The sequence below is a fragment of the Morus notabilis genome, unplaced genomic scaffold (assembly GCF_000414095.1).
Source record: "Morus notabilis unplaced genomic scaffold, ASM41409v2 Scaffold1436, whole genome shotgun sequence".
Lineage (NCBI taxonomy): Eukaryota > Viridiplantae > Streptophyta > Magnoliopsida > Rosales > Moraceae > Morus > Morus notabilis.
Window position 1 is genome coordinate 347,061 of NW_010361010.1, and position 17,193 is coordinate 364,253.

The 17,193-nt window shown below is 34.0% G+C and overlaps 2 protein-coding genes across 3 annotated transcripts; both read right to left on the minus strand.

Moving 5' to 3' along the window:
• Positions 1-1,017: 1,017 nt before the first annotated feature.
• LOC21395691 (1,4-alpha-glucan-branching enzyme 3, chloroplastic/amyloplastic) lies at positions 1,018-12,730 on the minus strand. Of its 2 annotated transcripts, XM_024165434.1 has the most exons (21): positions 12,421-12,730; positions 12,118-12,189; positions 11,790-11,854; positions 10,756-11,433; positions 10,287-10,453; positions 10,105-10,194; positions 9,708-9,783; positions 9,046-9,153; positions 8,615-8,705; positions 8,326-8,427; positions 8,020-8,122; positions 6,682-6,819; positions 6,493-6,564; positions 6,181-6,285; positions 5,591-5,668; positions 5,409-5,519; positions 5,112-5,192; positions 3,233-3,337; positions 2,946-3,031; positions 2,733-2,787; positions 1,018-1,602 (listed from the first exon to the last, which is right to left on the minus strand). In XM_024165434.1, the coding sequence occupies exons 1-21, from the start codon at positions 12,708-12,710 to the stop codon at positions 1,570-1,572; spliced, it is 2,706 nt and encodes a 901-aa protein (XP_024021202.1). In that variant the 5' UTR covers positions 12,711-12,730; the 3' UTR covers positions 1,018-1,569. The 2 variants fall into 2 exon arrangements, with proteins under 2 accessions (XP_024021202.1, XP_024021203.1); XM_024165435.1 differs by lacking the exons at positions 1,018-1,602; positions 2,733-2,787; positions 2,946-3,031; positions 3,233-3,337; positions 5,112-5,192 and having other exon boundaries at positions 5,438-5,519; positions 5,591-5,672.
• Positions 12,731-13,979: 1,249 nt separating this feature from the next.
• LOC21395692 (pyridoxal phosphate homeostasis protein) lies at positions 13,980-17,193 on the minus strand. The gene is made up of 7 exons (XM_010097822.2): positions 16,935-17,193; positions 16,795-16,861; positions 16,376-16,422; positions 15,075-15,162; positions 14,584-14,717; positions 14,330-14,428; positions 13,980-14,189 (listed from the first exon to the last, which is right to left on the minus strand). Exons 1-7 carry the CDS (start codon positions 17,154-17,156, stop codon positions 14,115-14,117), a joined length of 732 nt encoding a protein of 243 aa, XP_010096124.1. The 5' UTR covers positions 17,157-17,193; the 3' UTR covers positions 13,980-14,114.

The following is a 17,193-nucleotide window of genomic DNA, read 5'->3' on the forward strand; positions in this document are numbered from 1 at the left end:
CCCGATTAAAAAAATAGACATTTTATATATAATTTTTGTACGTTTATGTATACTAAATATATTTTTAATATATATGTAATATTATACTTACAAATATTAAAAAAAAAAACAAGGCATGCTAATAAAAGAAACAAAAATAAATAAAAGTTATGACCTCGTTCATTTTGCGGATTCGAGTTTTCAATTCGAGCTGAGATGTGACATTTTTTTGAGAGTTTTTTTCTGTAACAGAAAAAGTTAAATGTAACATTTTCTGAGAGCTTTTTACTGTAAAAACTTAAAACTGAAAACTCAAATCGATAAAATGAACGAGGCGCAAGTTCCAAAATCTTTCGTTGACAACCTCTCCTTTTCATGCTGTTTTAATACAAGAGTTGTATTTGGTAATGGTATTTATCAGAAGAGGTTTTTTTATGCTACATCTTTATCTAATCTTCATTCCTTTCTTCTTTTTTTCTCCCTCAACTTGCTTTTTCTATAGCAATCATTGTCCTATTTATACCACTTCAAGTACATCCCTTTTGACGAGTCAAAGAAAAAAAATAATAAGTGTAACACATGTCATTTGCCAAGTTTTCTATGCATGCAAGAGCGAACGTTAGTGCCTTAAGATTATTTGTACAGAATTAAATCTATGTTTTAAACATTAAAGTCTTGTTCATTTCACCGATTCGAGTTTTCAGTTATAAATTTTTACAATAAAAAATTCTCAAAAAATATCACATCTAATTTTTTCTGCTACAATGAAAAATTTTAAAAAAATATTACATCTCAACTCGAATTAAAAATTTAAATCCACAAAATAAACGAGACTTAAGTCCCTTAAACTATAGAGACTAGTATTATTCACTAGAGCTTATACTTTGTCTATAAATAGCTCTATTATCATTTGTTTTTTACGCAATATCTTTTTATCGAGTTGTAGGATACTGCGTGTATTATCATGCTTCTACAATGTCTCACAAACATACAGAATCTTCTCTCATTGATGCCGGAAATAATGTAATACCTCTTCCTTCTTCATCCTCTCGTGAAGAAGATACTATTTATTGTCTTTACGAGAGCGTTGGTATCTTGAGTTTTTAATTTCATGATATGGAAATACAGACAAAGTCTGAGCTAGATTATTGTTCTTTAAGGATTTCAAGAGTTGGAAGCACATGCCAACTTAGCCTTCGATCGCACCTATGATATGCAACATTATGTAGAGAGTAAGGCCTCGTTCATTTCAGAGGCCTAAGATCGCGACTCTTTATTTATGTCTATTTTCTAATTTTCTTTTAATCCATTATTATTGTCTTTTAATTACAGTTTATAATCATCACCAAAGAGTATTCCCGTACAAACCTCCAATATGGACCTTCTTGCTTCATCACAACACATCCATGTCTTTTGAGATTGGAATAAGGTCTAGCCCTCCTAAACCCTCCGTGAAGTAAAAACAAACCATTTTGAGATTGGAAGCTTGGTTTGGATGGAGTAATATTGTTTTGAAGTTGAAGTAATTCTTGGTTCCAGCTTACAGTCTTGGAATACTAGGTCCAATTTACCTCTGCACTTAAACATGGCTCATATTCTCAAAATGCGCGTCAATTTATAAACCTGAAAAAGGAGAAAAAAAAAATCACGCTAAGCCGATAAAAAAATGCAGTATGCTTTCTCAGGCTCCGTTCAGTTCACCGATTCGAGTTTAGAATTTGAGTTTTGCTACAGTAAAAAATTCTCAGAAACAATCACATCTAACTTTTTTACTACAGTAAAAAACTCTCACATAAAATCACATATCAACTCGAATCAACAAACTATTATATTATTTTGTCAATCTCACAGACTTCTTTAAAGTCTTGGGTTTTTCCTTGAATTTTGAATGAATTGATATGTTGGCCCCCTAAACTATTAATTATGGCGTATTATCCGTTGAATTTAGTAAAATGTTGTAGAGTGCCCTTAAATCGATGAATGATGTTAAGGAAACTCCCTCATGCATACGACTTTACATGCTCAGATCATTATTTAAAATTTGGGACTCTTCTTTTAAATGAGCTCAAGTAACGCATGCATGCGGTATCATTTTTCTGTCTAAAATTTGACAGTCATTTGCAAATTTGAAAGGAAATGCCCTCATGCACGTGATATGACGGCTGTGTTTGGAGTTATTTTTGTTTATGTTTTTTATATTTTTCGAGAAAAAAATGAAAATGAGAGAGAAACGTCAACGACGTTTAACATAATTAAAGATAATGAAAATGATTTTTTGATTTAGTATAAAATGGGAGATAAATGAAAAATAATTTTTAATCGTTTTTCATTTTTTGTTTCCGTTTTCTCCTCTCCCAAGTAGTGAGAGAGACATTAATGAATTTTTTTATACTAAAAACAATCTGTTGATAAAATTATCAAACGCATTTTCAAAAATAATTTTTGTCTGAGATTGAAAACGTTTTCATTTTCATACAAAAAAATAAAATCATTTTTGAACGAGTTTTAAACGTACCTGACATGTTATCATCGATCCAAAATTTCATTTTATTCCGTCAAACTAGCTCACCCAACGCGTGTGATGGCATTTCTATCCAAATTTTAACAGCCATCACCGACTTAGGGGCACTCTACGACAATATTAATTTAAGGGACTAATTTTCAAAACTTAAAACATTGAGGGATAACTTGCCAATTGTGAAAAGTTCAGGGGCATATATGCCAAATACCCTGAAAGAGAAAAGGAAACCAACCTGGGCAGTCCTACTAGGTAAAGGCACTTCCAAGCAGTGTCTGAGCGCATCAACTCTGCAAAATAAATTAATAGATAAATAAACAAAAGAAGATAGAATTTATTAGTATAATTTATTGAAAGCAATCCAACATAATAGGACTCCTTATAAAAGCAAAAACAAAGCCAATGGGGGTGGGAATGAAGGAAAAATAAAATCAAGGTCAAAAGTTACCTTTTACTAAAAGTTTTCCTAGTATGTTGATGTTCCTTTACAAGCCCTTGACCTCCATACTCTACCTCATCCGTGTTTAGAATAAGCTGTGGCCACAATATCAGATAGATTTAATCTCTTGTTTTGACAGGCTCCCTTTTTTCACAGTTTGAATCACAATTCAACTCTCTTACGACAATACTTTCTCTCATAAAAAATAGCTTTGCATCTCAAGTTTTCAACTTGAACCCGCGAAATGAACGGGACAAAAACAAAGGAAGCTATGAAATTTGCATGGTAAGACCTACTTGATATTCTCCAGCTTCTTCTACACCTACTCCGTATCCTTCATAAGAATCTGTTGGATGAAAGTTAAATATAAAGAGAAGTGGACCTCTCATGTACGCTATTACCTGCAATAAGAAAGAATTATCTTCATTACTAAAAGATCACACTAGTTTTGTGTCAATAAACAAGGGAAATATTCAAATCGTGCCAACTTTAATGGCGTATGTAATTATCAAAAAAAAAAAAAAAAACACTTTAATGGCGTATTTGTGTGTTTGGGGTAAAATTAGAACTATTCTTTTTTAAACTAATAAAAATGATAAGCATTGAACATTAAGGGTATTAAACTAATAAAAGTAAGAGCGCATAAAAATAATGGACTAGAATGAAAAAACAGAAAAATAAAAATAAGGACCGGCTAACAGAACTTAGACAAAAATTATATAACAGGACCAGGTAACTCGATCAACTTAAAAAAAAAGACTAGATAAGTAGATTAATTAGAAAATAAAATAACATGACCAGATAACTAGATTATTCAGCTAAAATAGATGAAGATAAAGCGTGGACCATATAATTGGATTAATAACGTAAAGTAAATGACAGAAAATAAATTGCATAAAATGTAAAAATGTTGAAATAAAGTAAAGAGATAAGAACTATATGAAACAAGCAGGTATTGGATTATGAATAACTTTATTAGGAAAACTTACATTTTAAGCATGTAACATTACAAACAAAACTAAAATTTTAGAGTTTGTGGCGTAATAGCTCTTAGATTAGGTTCTTCATCTTGTTTGTTCTCTATAGGGACTTTTTTGGTTGTCTAGGATAAGAAGAGAAGTAAGGGATATATGGATTTAAGACTTAGAAGGTTAAGGTGTTGTTTGGTATAAGGGTTCTGAACTCGGAACCATGATTCTAGTTCAGAACTAGTGTTTGTTTACAAAAAGTAAAAGTGGTTCTGATTTGACTCACTCAGAATCAGTGTTTGGTTAGGATGGTTCTGATTCAAGGTTTGAACCCTAATGTGATGTTTTAAACCATGAATCACCCCTGATTCTAAAACCACCTCTTGGTTTTAGGTGGTTCAAACCCCTGATTCTGATATGGTTTCAGAACCATGATTTGGACCCAAAATCATGAATCATTGTCCTGGTTCTAAAATCAAAAATAGAATCACCTTAATTTGAACCCTCATACCAAACAAACCCTAAGATACTTAGCTGAAATTTGAACAAGGAAGAAGGAAAAGAGAAAGAAAGAACTAAGAGGGAGATTAGGGGAATGAGACTTTGCTGATTTCTCTATAGCTGATTGTGCCGTGTCTCTCGAAAATGACTGAGCATTAATAGACTTCTTGCTCCGAGAGACCTCCAAAATTAGCTCCTTGAAATCAATAGTGGTTTCCTTGAAACCTGATTAGGTTTTGCATACATTTTGCAATTGAGGCTGGGCAGGTGTCCAACACCTTTTGACACGTGTTCTTGAGGCTGGGCAGGTCTCAAACACCCTTTGACACCTCTTCTTGAAGCTGTCCAGCTGTTGAAGGGTTGTTTGAAACTTGATTTTCTGTTATTCAGCTGATAGGGCCTTAAAATATTTAGTTTTTTTCAGCAACCAGCATTTTTCCTCTTGTGGCCGCTCTTTTACAGACAGCTTTTAGCTATCAGATTTTTTTAACTAATTTCAGCAAAGACACATTTTTTTACCCCAAAACGGTGTGTGTATGCGGTTAGCGCTTGAGTAAGCAATCACACTGGCAAATAGTTTATGAAAGGGGTTGAAGACTAAAATAAAAAGAGTATTCCTTTGTAACACTCCATTTATTAGGGGTTGGATTGCAATTCCTGTTGAGATACCAACCAATATGATTAGCTGAAATGAGAGTTTCCATACCTTTGTAGTGTCATTTACATGATGAATGTTTGGTTGAACTCCTGAAAGTATTCTTCCCTTTTCATCCAAGTTCATCAAGTCCTAAAAAGGAGGAAATGAAAAAAGGAGTAAATTGACTGTATTTCTACCCATGTTGTGCTTTGTTTAATGAACAAAAGTTTACTCTACGGTTAACAAGGTACAAAAAAACCCTGAATGAAAACACCATCTTGAACATCTTTTAACATGTTGCATAATCGAAGAACTACAATAACACATAAGCATGTCATGGAAAAAACAATGATATTATATTGACACCTTATCAAAGATAAATAAATTGCGATGTACTCCTTCCTTTGCTAAAAGATCCCACCGACGATTGGCTAGTGAGAATGAGAAATTGTTGCTCGACATTGGGAATTCGACCCTCTGGCACATGAGAAGATCATTAGTAGCAAGAACAGTAGTTTTCAAGGATAACCATCGGAAAGCAACCTCACCTCCGGATGCCCAAATTCATTGCCCATGAAATTGAGGTAGGCACGGCCACCAATTGTGAATGTAATTAATCTGATCATCTGCCTCGGCATGAGAAATGACATAAGTTGATTAAGATGATTGAGAAATGACAATAATTTATTTGTACTCTGTAAATTGTTGTAAGAAGTGATTTCACTCGTGATTAATAAAATCTCCAGTTTCACTTCCAAAAAAAAACGTAAGATGACAATGATTCAAGCTTAAAACAAAACTCATTTGGATGGGCTTTTCACAAGTACTTCCAGAGTACATATAGATCTTTTCACTAAGATATTTTATACTCTCGTAGAAATATTCTTGTGTTGATTGTATATAGTTTGTTTCACTAAGATAAATTACACTCTCGTAGAATTATTCTTGTATATTCAATCTACTGTAAACCTCAGATTGTCTTACTCTTGAAAATTTGATTTACATAAACGTGACTGTTGTCCTACTAGAATACTTGACAGCATAGCAGATTTGACCATCCCCTTATCCATCCTTGCTATTTAGAAATAGTTGGTTCATGGAGAATGGAGAAGCAAAAATATATAAGAACAAAGTATACCTTAAGTAAAGAACACCCTCTAAGCAATGATTCTTTTGTAGCATCAGAATCCTTCATTATCTCACCAAGTAATATCTCTGCAAATGAGTGCCCTCCAGAAATTGACTAACATGGAAGATCGGAAGGCGAAAACAAGTTGAAGTAAGAACAAACAAAAACATTGTTAGGTATTTTTATTAGTTGGCAATTTATTGGCAATCTTATAAAAATTCAAAAAACAGGTTCAAGAAGATCTAACAAACATCATTCGACACTGAGAATATTTCAAGAGAATTCTAAATGTAGAAGAAGGAATTAAAAGTAGATGATAACCTGGTTGTGATTTTCAGCATAAACAAGCATCTTATCGGTGTATTGTTTATTGCCCGTTAATGTGCTCACAATCTGATAAACACGAGTAAAAAGTCATTGAGGGACAACTTTAGAGAACAGAGAAACATACAAATGAATCAACAATGAATAGCATCAAAGATGCTGAGATGTCACTCTATAAAATACAACCTTACTCATGCTCCACTCATGGTCTGGCACATTCTGAAGAAAAGATGACCACATATCTGGCACAGACAGATTGACATAATAATCAAATCCCAATCCACCTTGAGAGGTTGGCTCACATAGACCAGGATAATAGGTTGCCTGAAAATCAAGAAAAAAAATGAGACTTCACAAATAATAGTGTAAAACAAGAATACTATGGAACAAAAAGATAATACAAGGGATGGAATTATCATGAACAAGAAATGAATGAGAAGATAAAAGTAGTGAAGCACAATGTTTGTGGTAAAATTAACTTCTCTTTTTGACACTAATAAAAATGATACACATTAGATAAAAGACTAGAATGAAAAACAGAAAAATAATAAACAGGAACGGCTAACTGGAATTAGACCTAAGTTAAATAACAAGACAAGGTAACTAGATCAGCTTGGAAGTTTTTTTTTTGAAAAAAAAAAAAAAAAAAAAAAAGAAAAAGACTTACCTGGATCAACATGGAAATAAAATAAAAGACCAGATAACTTGATTAATTAGAAAATAAAATAACAGGACCCGATAAACTGGATTAACCAACTAAAATAGCTGAAAAGTTCGTGGAACTGGAAAATAACGTAAAGTAAATGACATAAAATAAATTGGATAAAATGTAAAAAAATGCTGAAATAAAGTAAAGAGATAAAAGCTAAACGAAACAAGCAGGAATTAGATCATGAATAGCTTTATTAGAAAAACTTATATTTTAAGTGTACATGTAAATCACTAAGATAACTGAAATTTTAGGGTTTGTAGCTCAATAGCTCTTAGATTAGGTTCTTGATCTTGTTTGATCTCTATAGGGACTTTTTTGGTTGTTTAGGATAAGAAGAGAAGGGATATATGGATTTAGGACTTAGAAGGTTAAGATATTTGGTTGAAATTTGATGACGGAAGGAAGCGGGAAAGGAGAAGAAAGAACTGAGAGGGAGATTAGGAAAATGAGACTTTGTTGATTTCTCTCTAGCGGATTGTGTTGTGTTTCCTTCTAAATGACTCAGTATTTATAGACTTCTTGCTCCTAAGGACCTCCAAAACCAGCCCCTTCATTATAGTGGTTTCCTTGAAACCTCATCAGTTTTGCATGCATTTTTACAGCTGCCATTGAAGCTGGTCAGGTGTCCAACACCATCTGATGGGTCTTAAAATATTTGATTTTCTTCAGCACCGATCGTTTTTTTGTTTTTTTTTAAACCCTCTTGTGGCTGCTCTTTTACAGACAGCTTTTAGTCATCAGATTTTTTAAACTAATTTCAGCAATAATACATTTTTTTACCCCAAAACACACAATAACGATCGGCTACTTACATCTTCAGCAATCGTGATAATATTCGGGTGGAGACCATGCAGAATTTCATTTGCCAAAATGAGATATAACAGGGCTTCCCTGTCTACAGATTGATTACAGTACCTACAATATGATAGGATTAAGACTCAAAACAATATCTTGCCAGAAATAAATGTTTGGTATGGTTCAAAACCAGGAGATTAATAATGATACTCAACGTAGTAACACATGATTTAACAACTTATTTAGTTAATACTTCACACTTGAAAGTTATTTCTTAAAATCAGCAAATAAAGAGAAGCAAAAAGTTTTAAAGGACGCCTTACTCTTCCAAATCACCCGTAAAAGAAGCGAAACCATTGTGTGTATACATCATTGACGACAGTGAATGGAACTGGAAACCATCGATTTGATACTCCACAACCCACCTGTTCAAACCCATTAAAAACATTTTTAACGTTATTTACCCAACGATATATTTATGCATGTGATTAAAAATACTTTTCCAAACACAGAAGAACACAAGATAAATTAAAAAGCACCTGCCTCAACAATGAAATTTCAACTAATTTTGAAACTGAAAGGTTTGACTAGCTTTTGAACTTCAACTTTTACCAATTCAAATTTGAGAGAAGGAAATGTAGAACATCGAGATCTCCGTATTTGAGCATCCTGGTGCCCCAGTACTTGTGGTGCCCTCTTTTACCTGTTCAAAAAGAAAATTTGAAGACAAAACAACATCTTACGTGAAGAAATGTTGAAGACTAAATTTGTCAAATCAAACAAGTCACGGCACAAATTAGAAGAAACTAAGCTAGCCGTTTAAGTTTGTAGAAGGCGTGGACCCGAAATCCGAACAAAAGAAGTTTCCATTTGGAACCAACCCTAGTTAACTTCAAAGATAAAGCTCAAAAGGTAGATAAGAACAATCATAGTCACCTTTTTAAAGCATATAATACTTGCCATGAACAAGGTAAGTAGACTAGAGGAAAGAAGGAAAGAAGAAAATTAAGTTTAAGTAATGGCAAGAATAGTAGAGGAAATACCAGTATGAAAGTAGCAGTCATTTGACCCATCAAATAGTGATAACCCAACCATCTCATCCGCAGCTGAGTACGAATGGACGATATCTAAGAAAACCAGCAGTCCAAGTCCTATAAATTAAAAAGGCATGCAACATTGTAAGTTTATTAACCAAAAATAAAGAGACAACTGGGAAGAAAAGCACGTGAGGCATACAAATAATTTTAACATAAGATAGTAAGGAAATAGCACTGTTTTTGAATGTTTCCTAGTGAGATGTCCAGGGTAACAGTTCCTCACTTAGGCGTAAAATTGTCATCAACTTGTATTACAACAATTTCGGTTATTTACTATTTTATATCCTTCATTTTAAGCCTGGTAAAAATATATACCATGTATTTTGGATGCTCTCTACGTCATATCCGTGGATTTCAACTTTGTACCGAATTCATATCGCCTCTCAGTCAAAATGATGTTTTTAACCACTTAAACGAAGACTTTAATGTTGCGAGGTATAGAATTCACAAGTTGATGAAATTTTAACGAGTAATATCTTATAGCTTTTTATAGGAAGTCTGGAACCCATGTACATGCAAATCAAGAAGCCACTAAGCTACTGACAAAGCATCAATGAAAAGATTAGGTTCATGATTGAAAGGGAATAGCACTAGATGAAGAAGATAACCATGTGCTTCATCAACCAACCGCTTGAAGTCATCAGGAGTTCCAAATCGGCTGCTAACGGCATAATGATTAGTGACCTGCATTTTTATGAAGAGGTTGGACATAAATGGAATCTGCACTGAAATGCAGCTGGTGGAAGTTTTTATAACAAGATAAAAGAAAGGAAGCTAAACGAAAAATGAGTCCAACCACGTAAGTTTATCCAAAAGCAAACGGGAGACATTAAAATGGAAAAATTGGTAAGTTTTATTAGCTGCACTAAACATTCAATGAGCTCTAATTCCAGAGGAATGATATCCGTGCAAATTTTCATTTCTAGTGTTTACCGTCAGAATATAAATAAGAAAAACACTAAGGAATATGGAAATTTTCAGACAAGCGAGTATGTTTTTGCTCACTCTGTAGCCAACAGTGAAATAATCTTTGTGCTCAACAACTCCAATAAACTGGATTGCATTATATCCAGCTTCCTTTACATGAGGAAGGACCTGAACGGAATATAGAGAACAAAACTTAAGAATCCATAGTAATATCACAATATAGTGGATATAAAACAGTGAAGAAACAATCAAGGAGTTGCCTTCTCTGTAAAATCATTGAAAGTAGATATTTTTGGCTCTGATCCACTTATTCCAACATGACATTCATATATCCGCAATGATTTCGGCACTTTTGGACTTGTGTTTCTCCATTTGTATGCGTCTTCTGGAGGTGGTTCCCAGTGGATTGCAAAAGCTTGATTTCCTTCTGCATCGGAATGCATATAATATTGTTTTGGATGACGAATAATAAGAGCAGCATGCCAATTGTTGTTGCATCACAATAGAAACATAATTTAATACGAAATAATAGTTAAGAAAATAATAATAGAAAGAGAAAAGAAAAGACGTATGATTGCTAAAGAAGCTGGCTTAAACAAGTAGAGCAGTCTATATAGCCCCTTAACTGCAAACATTACTGAAGTGGCTGTGTTTAATACAACTCAAAATACCGTTCTGATGCAAAAGTTAAAGGGAAAAGAATTCGCAGCAAAATATAAAGTAAATTACCGGGTTGAACATAAGTAGCCCAAGCGGGAACTCGTTCCAATGGTCCATTGGGAGTGTTGAAATAGACCCTGTATTTACTTCCATGAGGAATACCCGGAGTGTACTTTTTCAACCATGCCTTCCTTCCTTTACGCGTCTCAAACCAGTAAGCCAAGGGAGGCTTCTTTGATTTAAATTTCTCTCGGGATACAGGATCAACAACAACATTGAAAATGTCATACTCCTTTCCATTGTCAATCACATCATAACAAGGTGAATTACTTGGTGGGTCATCCTTATGCTGTTCTTTCCATTCTTTATATCTCGTCTCTGCATCTGGTATTTCTCCCAATTCTTCTAAGGTTTGAGGCCCATTAGGGCCAAATATTTGCTCATATAACTTTGCCGGTACTTCAAAACGGTGGTTCAAAAACCGGTCCTCCCCAGGTTCCCAGTACTCATCATTCGCTTTCTTAAATATTTCTTCAATTGGAACACCACTATCACCTTTATCATAGTCTTCCACATAGTTATACTGCTGAAAATATAGTTCATCTGGATTTTCTCCCTCCCTTAGTTTATCTTCAAGAATAATGAACCAGTATCCATAATCATCATGCCCAAGGTGACCCTCTCTTGCTGCATTATCTGTTTGTGACCAGCCATTGAAGTCACCGACCAGTGCACAATACCGAGCACCTGTGTTTAAGCTCATATATGGTAATTGTTTTCTTAAAGAAACTGAAAAATAGCCACTTGAACAAGTACTTTTCAGGTTCTAGAAATTCAGTGACTAATTGTGACAAGTTTATCACATTTAGATTAAGTTTCAAATTGGACAATAGAGACTAACAATGAAATATTAACAAAATCCAAAACTTGTATTGAAGTCAAATAATAATGTATGTATGTAACTCAAGCAGAAAAGCTAAATGGCTAAATGTGACAAATTAAACATAACATACTCCTTGACGCCAAATAATTTCACACAAGTTTACACTCATCTGAAAATCATGCTTATCAGAAAAAAGAGAAAATCAGGCATAAATTCAAACCAGGAGCCCATTCCATATAATCAACTCGATGCTCCGGATGGCGATGCATACCCAGTATCTCAAATCTACAGAAAGCAAATATATAAAAAAAGTCTTAATCAACAAAAACTCAAACCAAAAAAAAATCAAAGGACAACGTAAACTAAAAACCAGGGAATTTCACAAGAATGTCGGCATCATAATCATATCATATTAACTAGAATTCCTGTTCACTTCAAAGAATAATAACTCAAATCCAAGTCTACTTAAAAGACACCTCTAAACGAACCTAGAGAACTTAAAAATGGAGAAAAAAAAGAGAGATGAGATTGCGTTTTGTAAAACATACCCAGAAGCCAAATCCCTGAGATTAACGTGACGATTGAATATTTCATCTTTCAGGTCTTTCAATGCTTTGTGTCTGCCAAACAAACAAACAAAAAATCAATTTCTGTAGCTTTTCTAAAGAGGTTTATAAGTTTCAAATACTCCAAAAAAAAAAAAAAAACATTTTTATCATCATTTAAGGTGTTTATAAGTTTCAAATACTAAAAAAAAAAAAAAAGACGAACTTTTTTATCGTCATTTAAGAAGTTTATAAGTTTCAAATACTCAAAAAATCAAACTTTTTTTGAGTCGTCGGATTCTGTACCTTTCACGAAGGAACTGAGCAAACTGTCTATGGGAAATGCCGGTTTTGGTGAGAAATCCAACTGGGTCAATCCCTTTTTCTGCGTCAGAATCACTTTTTTTCTTCTTGTTTGTTTGCCACCGTTGTTGTTTTTGTTGTTGCTGCTTTGGTTGTTCTGTGGCTGAGCATAAAACTTTATTAATTTTCTTGGGAAAACGGATTCTTTTTGGTCCGTTTGGGGATTGGAATACGAAGACAGAGCTGTTTGGATGCAGAGAAAATTTGGTTGGAAATGAAAGAGAAGTAGCCATGGCTAAGCTAAGAAAGTGAGAAATTTTGCTTAAGAGAGAGTGAGAATCTTGGGGGTTTAAGGATAAGAGGGAGGTTTTTGAGTTGACTCGGGAAAACAGACACAACTCGGTCTGTGACTCGCCCAGTGTTCAAGGAACACACAAGTCAAATATTTGTTTACTTTGCCGTATTGTTGCATGTTATTACAAAGGTTAATTAATTAATTAATTAATGGGGATTTTTATGGTAGAAATCGTAATACAACAATTAAAATTTAAAATAATAGATTCTATTAGTGGTTAAAAATGAAAGTTTCCTAGCAAGCGCAGTAACACTACAAGTTCTCTAGAAAAGAGATTTAAAAAAAAAAAAAAAAAAAAAGAGTGAGAAAAAGTTCACTCTTAATCGGTGGTTTCCATCCTTAATTAGCTTGTTTTGGTTCTATTTGCTATCTAGTCCTTAATGTAGTCCACATGTTAGCGGTTGTGTTTTCTAGCTTGTCGAATATGATGTGGCTTGATTGCAGTTAGAGATTATTGGTGGTTTTGTACAGCCGATTTAGCTTCTACTGAATAAAAAAACTTCTTCACCTAAAAAACTATATTATTTAGTTCGCTGATTTGAGCTTTTAATTCGAGTTGAGATGTGATTTTATGTGAAAATTTTTTTACTGTAGTAAAAAAGTTAAATGTTACTGTTTTTGAGAATTTTTTACTGTAGTAAAACTCAAATTCTAAACTTGAATCGGTGAAATGAACGAGATCTGAATTAAATTTATTATGAAATTATCAACAATCATTGGCTTCATCGATCCATAGTAACCTACATAAGCCAAAAGTCTAAGTAAAAATTTAATTTAGTGAAAACAATGTATATTGGGCATGGTTTAATAGTTATTTCATTATTTATCTATTGATGGGTATCATTATTTTAATTGTAAAATATAAATCAAACGATTGTAATAAATTAAATAGTTGATTAAAAAAATTATGACAATTAATAAAATTAAATTCTTATCACGTCACATTATTAAATTTTTTATGTTTAATATTAACCTCCCATAAAAACACAATCATTAAAAACTCGTCCTACATATATTATAAACATTGAAATATAATATGTGTTATATAAATCCCCATGTTTTAAATAATAATTTCCCACATTGGGGACTAACAAAATTACATTTTGAAGATTTAAGGGTCATTCCTACTGAATTTAGAATTTAGAAACTAAAATTATGTATTAAAAATAGTCAAGGGAATATTTGCATTGGAAGAAGCAACAAAATACAAGTATTTTCTTTATTTATTTTGCTGTATTGATTCAACTTTGTAGAAGCAAATAAGAAATCAGATATGGTTTTTCATAGAATACAACCATGTACATACAAAATCAGCAAGGGACCAGGGACCCAGATACTAATTTCATTGTTTCTTTGCATATTCTCTTGGTCCGAAAATAGTTGATCCAATTCTCACATTGGTGCTGCCCGTTTCAATCTGCCAGATCAGAAGTGTCAAGATCATAAGAATTCTAAGCATAGTTAAGAATAAGTGAAGAAAACAAGCGTTTAGAACACCGAAGTATAACTTCGAAAGAGTCGATAAGTCTTAGAATTGCATGTGCATCACATACATACCGCTTGCTCAAAGTCACCGGACATGCCCATGGACAGCTCACACTGCTCTTCGGTCAGTCCAAGCGCCTTGCAGACCTCGGTTCTACTGTTCAACAGCGTCTGAAGAATCACAATATTAACAAAAGTACACGGATTAATCGAAAGATCAAGAGTCAAAGAAGAACGTGAGCTGATTCAATTTCTGTTTTGAGAACTAAAGACACAAACTAATATTCAAACTCTTGAGGGGGGGTGGTTAGAAAAAAACATGTTACCCTGAAATTCTCTGGAGTTGAGGTGTAGTCTGGCATCCCAATTGTCATCAAACCAGAAAAGAGTAGATTTGGGCAGTGCAACTTAACATGTTTTGCGAGTTCGACAGAACCAGAAGGGTCAGTGCCGGATTTTGCTGCAAAAAGTCAAAAACATCGGTAACCAAATCTGTTACTGCAGGGAAGGTATAAATAGTTTTCATCTACATTTGAATTTGATAGCCAAGAAAAGATCATCCTAGTTAATATTACCACAAGATGGAATATCTAAACCAGACATTGTTTGTTTTACTTCTCTTGACTAGCAGCTAAATTAACACGTTTCTTGAGGCCACAAATAAAGTCAGGAATTGAAGACATGACAAAATATATATAATCAATTAACGATAAGCATAGTTTATTAGGCACTCTAATGCGGCAAATCTCATACATAATTCTAACTCATGAACATGCTTCTTTTCCTTCAGAAATCTGGCAGTTCGATTTTCACTCACATGCTTCTCCACTGGTATTCACTTGGACTAAAACCTTCAGTGGATTCCTTCCCAAGCTTGACACTGCATTGTCAAGATGACTTGCAATCTATAGATTACAAGGAGATAGCAACATATGGTCACTGTGAGTGTAAAGCTTATACCTCAGAGAAGGGGAGCTTCTGAATATCAGCAATGTAGACTCAAAGGTTCTTGTTTGTATGAGGATTTTGTGGAGGAAGGAGTGATATATTTATAAAAAGAAGCTGGCAAGTATACTATAAGAAAAATGTTAGCGTCACTCTTTCTGCCACTCTCTTTGTCATTTTCTGCATTCATTGTTTAACACGGGAACTCCATTAACATGATATATCATTACTTAAACAGAAAATGAGATATGACAGACAAACTAAAGGCACTTTAAAGATTACAAGAGGAGGAGAGGAAACTTATGGCACAGACAAACTAAAGAATTATATGCCCCACTGATAGAATTTTCCTTAATTCTGTATAAATTGCCTTAAACTGTGGGGCATACAATGGGGAGCATGAGATGAATTAAGTCAGTTTATATAATTTTTCTTTTAATTGTTATTATGATAAAGACTCATCTGGTGAAGTGTCACACGTTTCCTGTCCACTCACTGTACATTGGTCTGACTCTCCCAACTTTTTGAAAAAAGGTTTTTGAGATGGCTCTTTGTCGGTAAGTTCCATCCTCTCCTCTTGTCTTCTTTACCCTCTATTAGCAATAAATAAAGGCCTTGTTTGGTTGGAGAGTCCAAACCAGTGTGGTTGGAGAGTCCAAACCAGTGTGGTTTGAACCTTTTAGTTTAAACCACGTTGTTCAAAAAGTATCGTCGAAACCTTGGGTTCAAAACATGAGAACTTAGGAGGAGGGTTGGTTTAGAGACCCTTTTGTTTTTTATGGTTTAAATGTCACATCAAGAGCTCAAACCACTTTTTACTTTTTACAAACAAACATTAGTTTGAACCAAAACCTTGGGTTCTAACTTGAACCCTCCAACCCAACCAATATATTATATGACAGCTTCTTTCTATGAATATATTACTCCTTCATTCTCACAACCCTCATACAAGAACCTTTGTGCTCTCTTTACATTGTCAAGATGATTTACAATCTATAGATTTGCATCAACAAAAAGATTTAGAATTGCGAGTTGAAGCTTAACACCCATCAGGAAAAAAGCAAAGAAAAAAAAATGCTATTTAGCCGGAGCAATTCTAAAAGTTCACTATGGCACAAAAAGAATATATATATATATATATAGCAAAAATGAAAGAATATATATTTCTTATACCTTCTTGTTGTGCACACCCTCAACCATGCTGAGATTCGGTACTCCAGCTGCATAAATGAATAAATTACTGTTGTCACCTAAAATGGAATAGATTATCTATTTCTTTATGCATTGGAGATTAAGAAACACATCCAACTTTTATACCTAGTAAACCATTTGTTTTGCTAATGCTATTAGTAATAAAATTTCTTCCAAAATTTGAAAATTTAGAAACAAACCACAAAGGTTTAAAAAAGAAATTAATCAACAAACCGAAAGTACAAAGCTTCTATAGTAGTAAAATGACATATTTTTCTCAACGAAAAGTGATCAAATTCCCATTCTTTATGTTAAATCTCTGATAATCAGATCATCAATCTTCGTTTTATTCAATAAAAAACACTTCGAATTTGCAGAAAATGTCATGAAAACAAACATACAGAGAAGAGATTTGACTTTGTTACTCTGCAAATGCCCAACGAAATGCCATTCCACATCCTCAGGAAGCTGCTCAAAGATCAGAGAAAAGCTTCAGAAACTCCATTTCCATTTCAAGTCCAGAATAGAGAGAGAGGGAGACCTGAGGAGCTTTGTCGAGGATCTCATGAACGTAGTTTTCGCCGAAGCATCGGTGGCCGGCGTCGTAGACTTGGCGGATGAGAGAGACTGGCTTCGTCTTCGAAACCGCCACGACCCGAATCAGCTCCGGGTCGCGACCCGACCGCTCCGCCGCATAACGGACCCGCGCCATTACCGACCGGAGCGCCGCCACGGCCGCTCCTTCCACCGCCGGAGCAGCCATGTCCAAGCAATGGGATGAGATTAGGAAAATATTCTGA

Bases quoted from the DNA above. Each gene is read 5' to 3' on its own strand.
- LOC21395691 (XM_024165434.1), bottom strand. From the start codon at position 12,710: ATGGCTACTTCTCTTTCATTTCCAACCAAATTTTCTCTGCATCCAAAC. The intron at 6,565-6,681 runs GTTGTATTTTAT...CGTGTTTATCAG, and splicing joins ATGAGTGGAGCATGAGTAAG to ATTGTGAGCACATTAACGGG. The intron at 5,193-5,408 runs GTGTCAATATAA...CCTCCTTTTTAG, and splicing joins ATTTATTTATCTTTGATAAG to GACTTGATGAACTTGGATGA.
- LOC21395692 (XM_010097822.2), bottom strand. From the start codon at position 17,156: ATGGCTGCTCCGGCGGTGGAAGGAGCGGCCGTGGCGGCGCTCCGGTCG. The intron at 16,423-16,794 runs GTATGTTTGTTT...TCATTTATGCAG, and splicing joins CAAAGTCAAATCTCTTCTCT to CTGGAGTACCGAATCTCAGC. The intron at 14,718-15,074 runs GTGAGTGAAAAT...GACTTTTTGCAG, and splicing joins GAATACCAGTGGAGAAGCAT to CAAAATCCGGCACTGACCCT.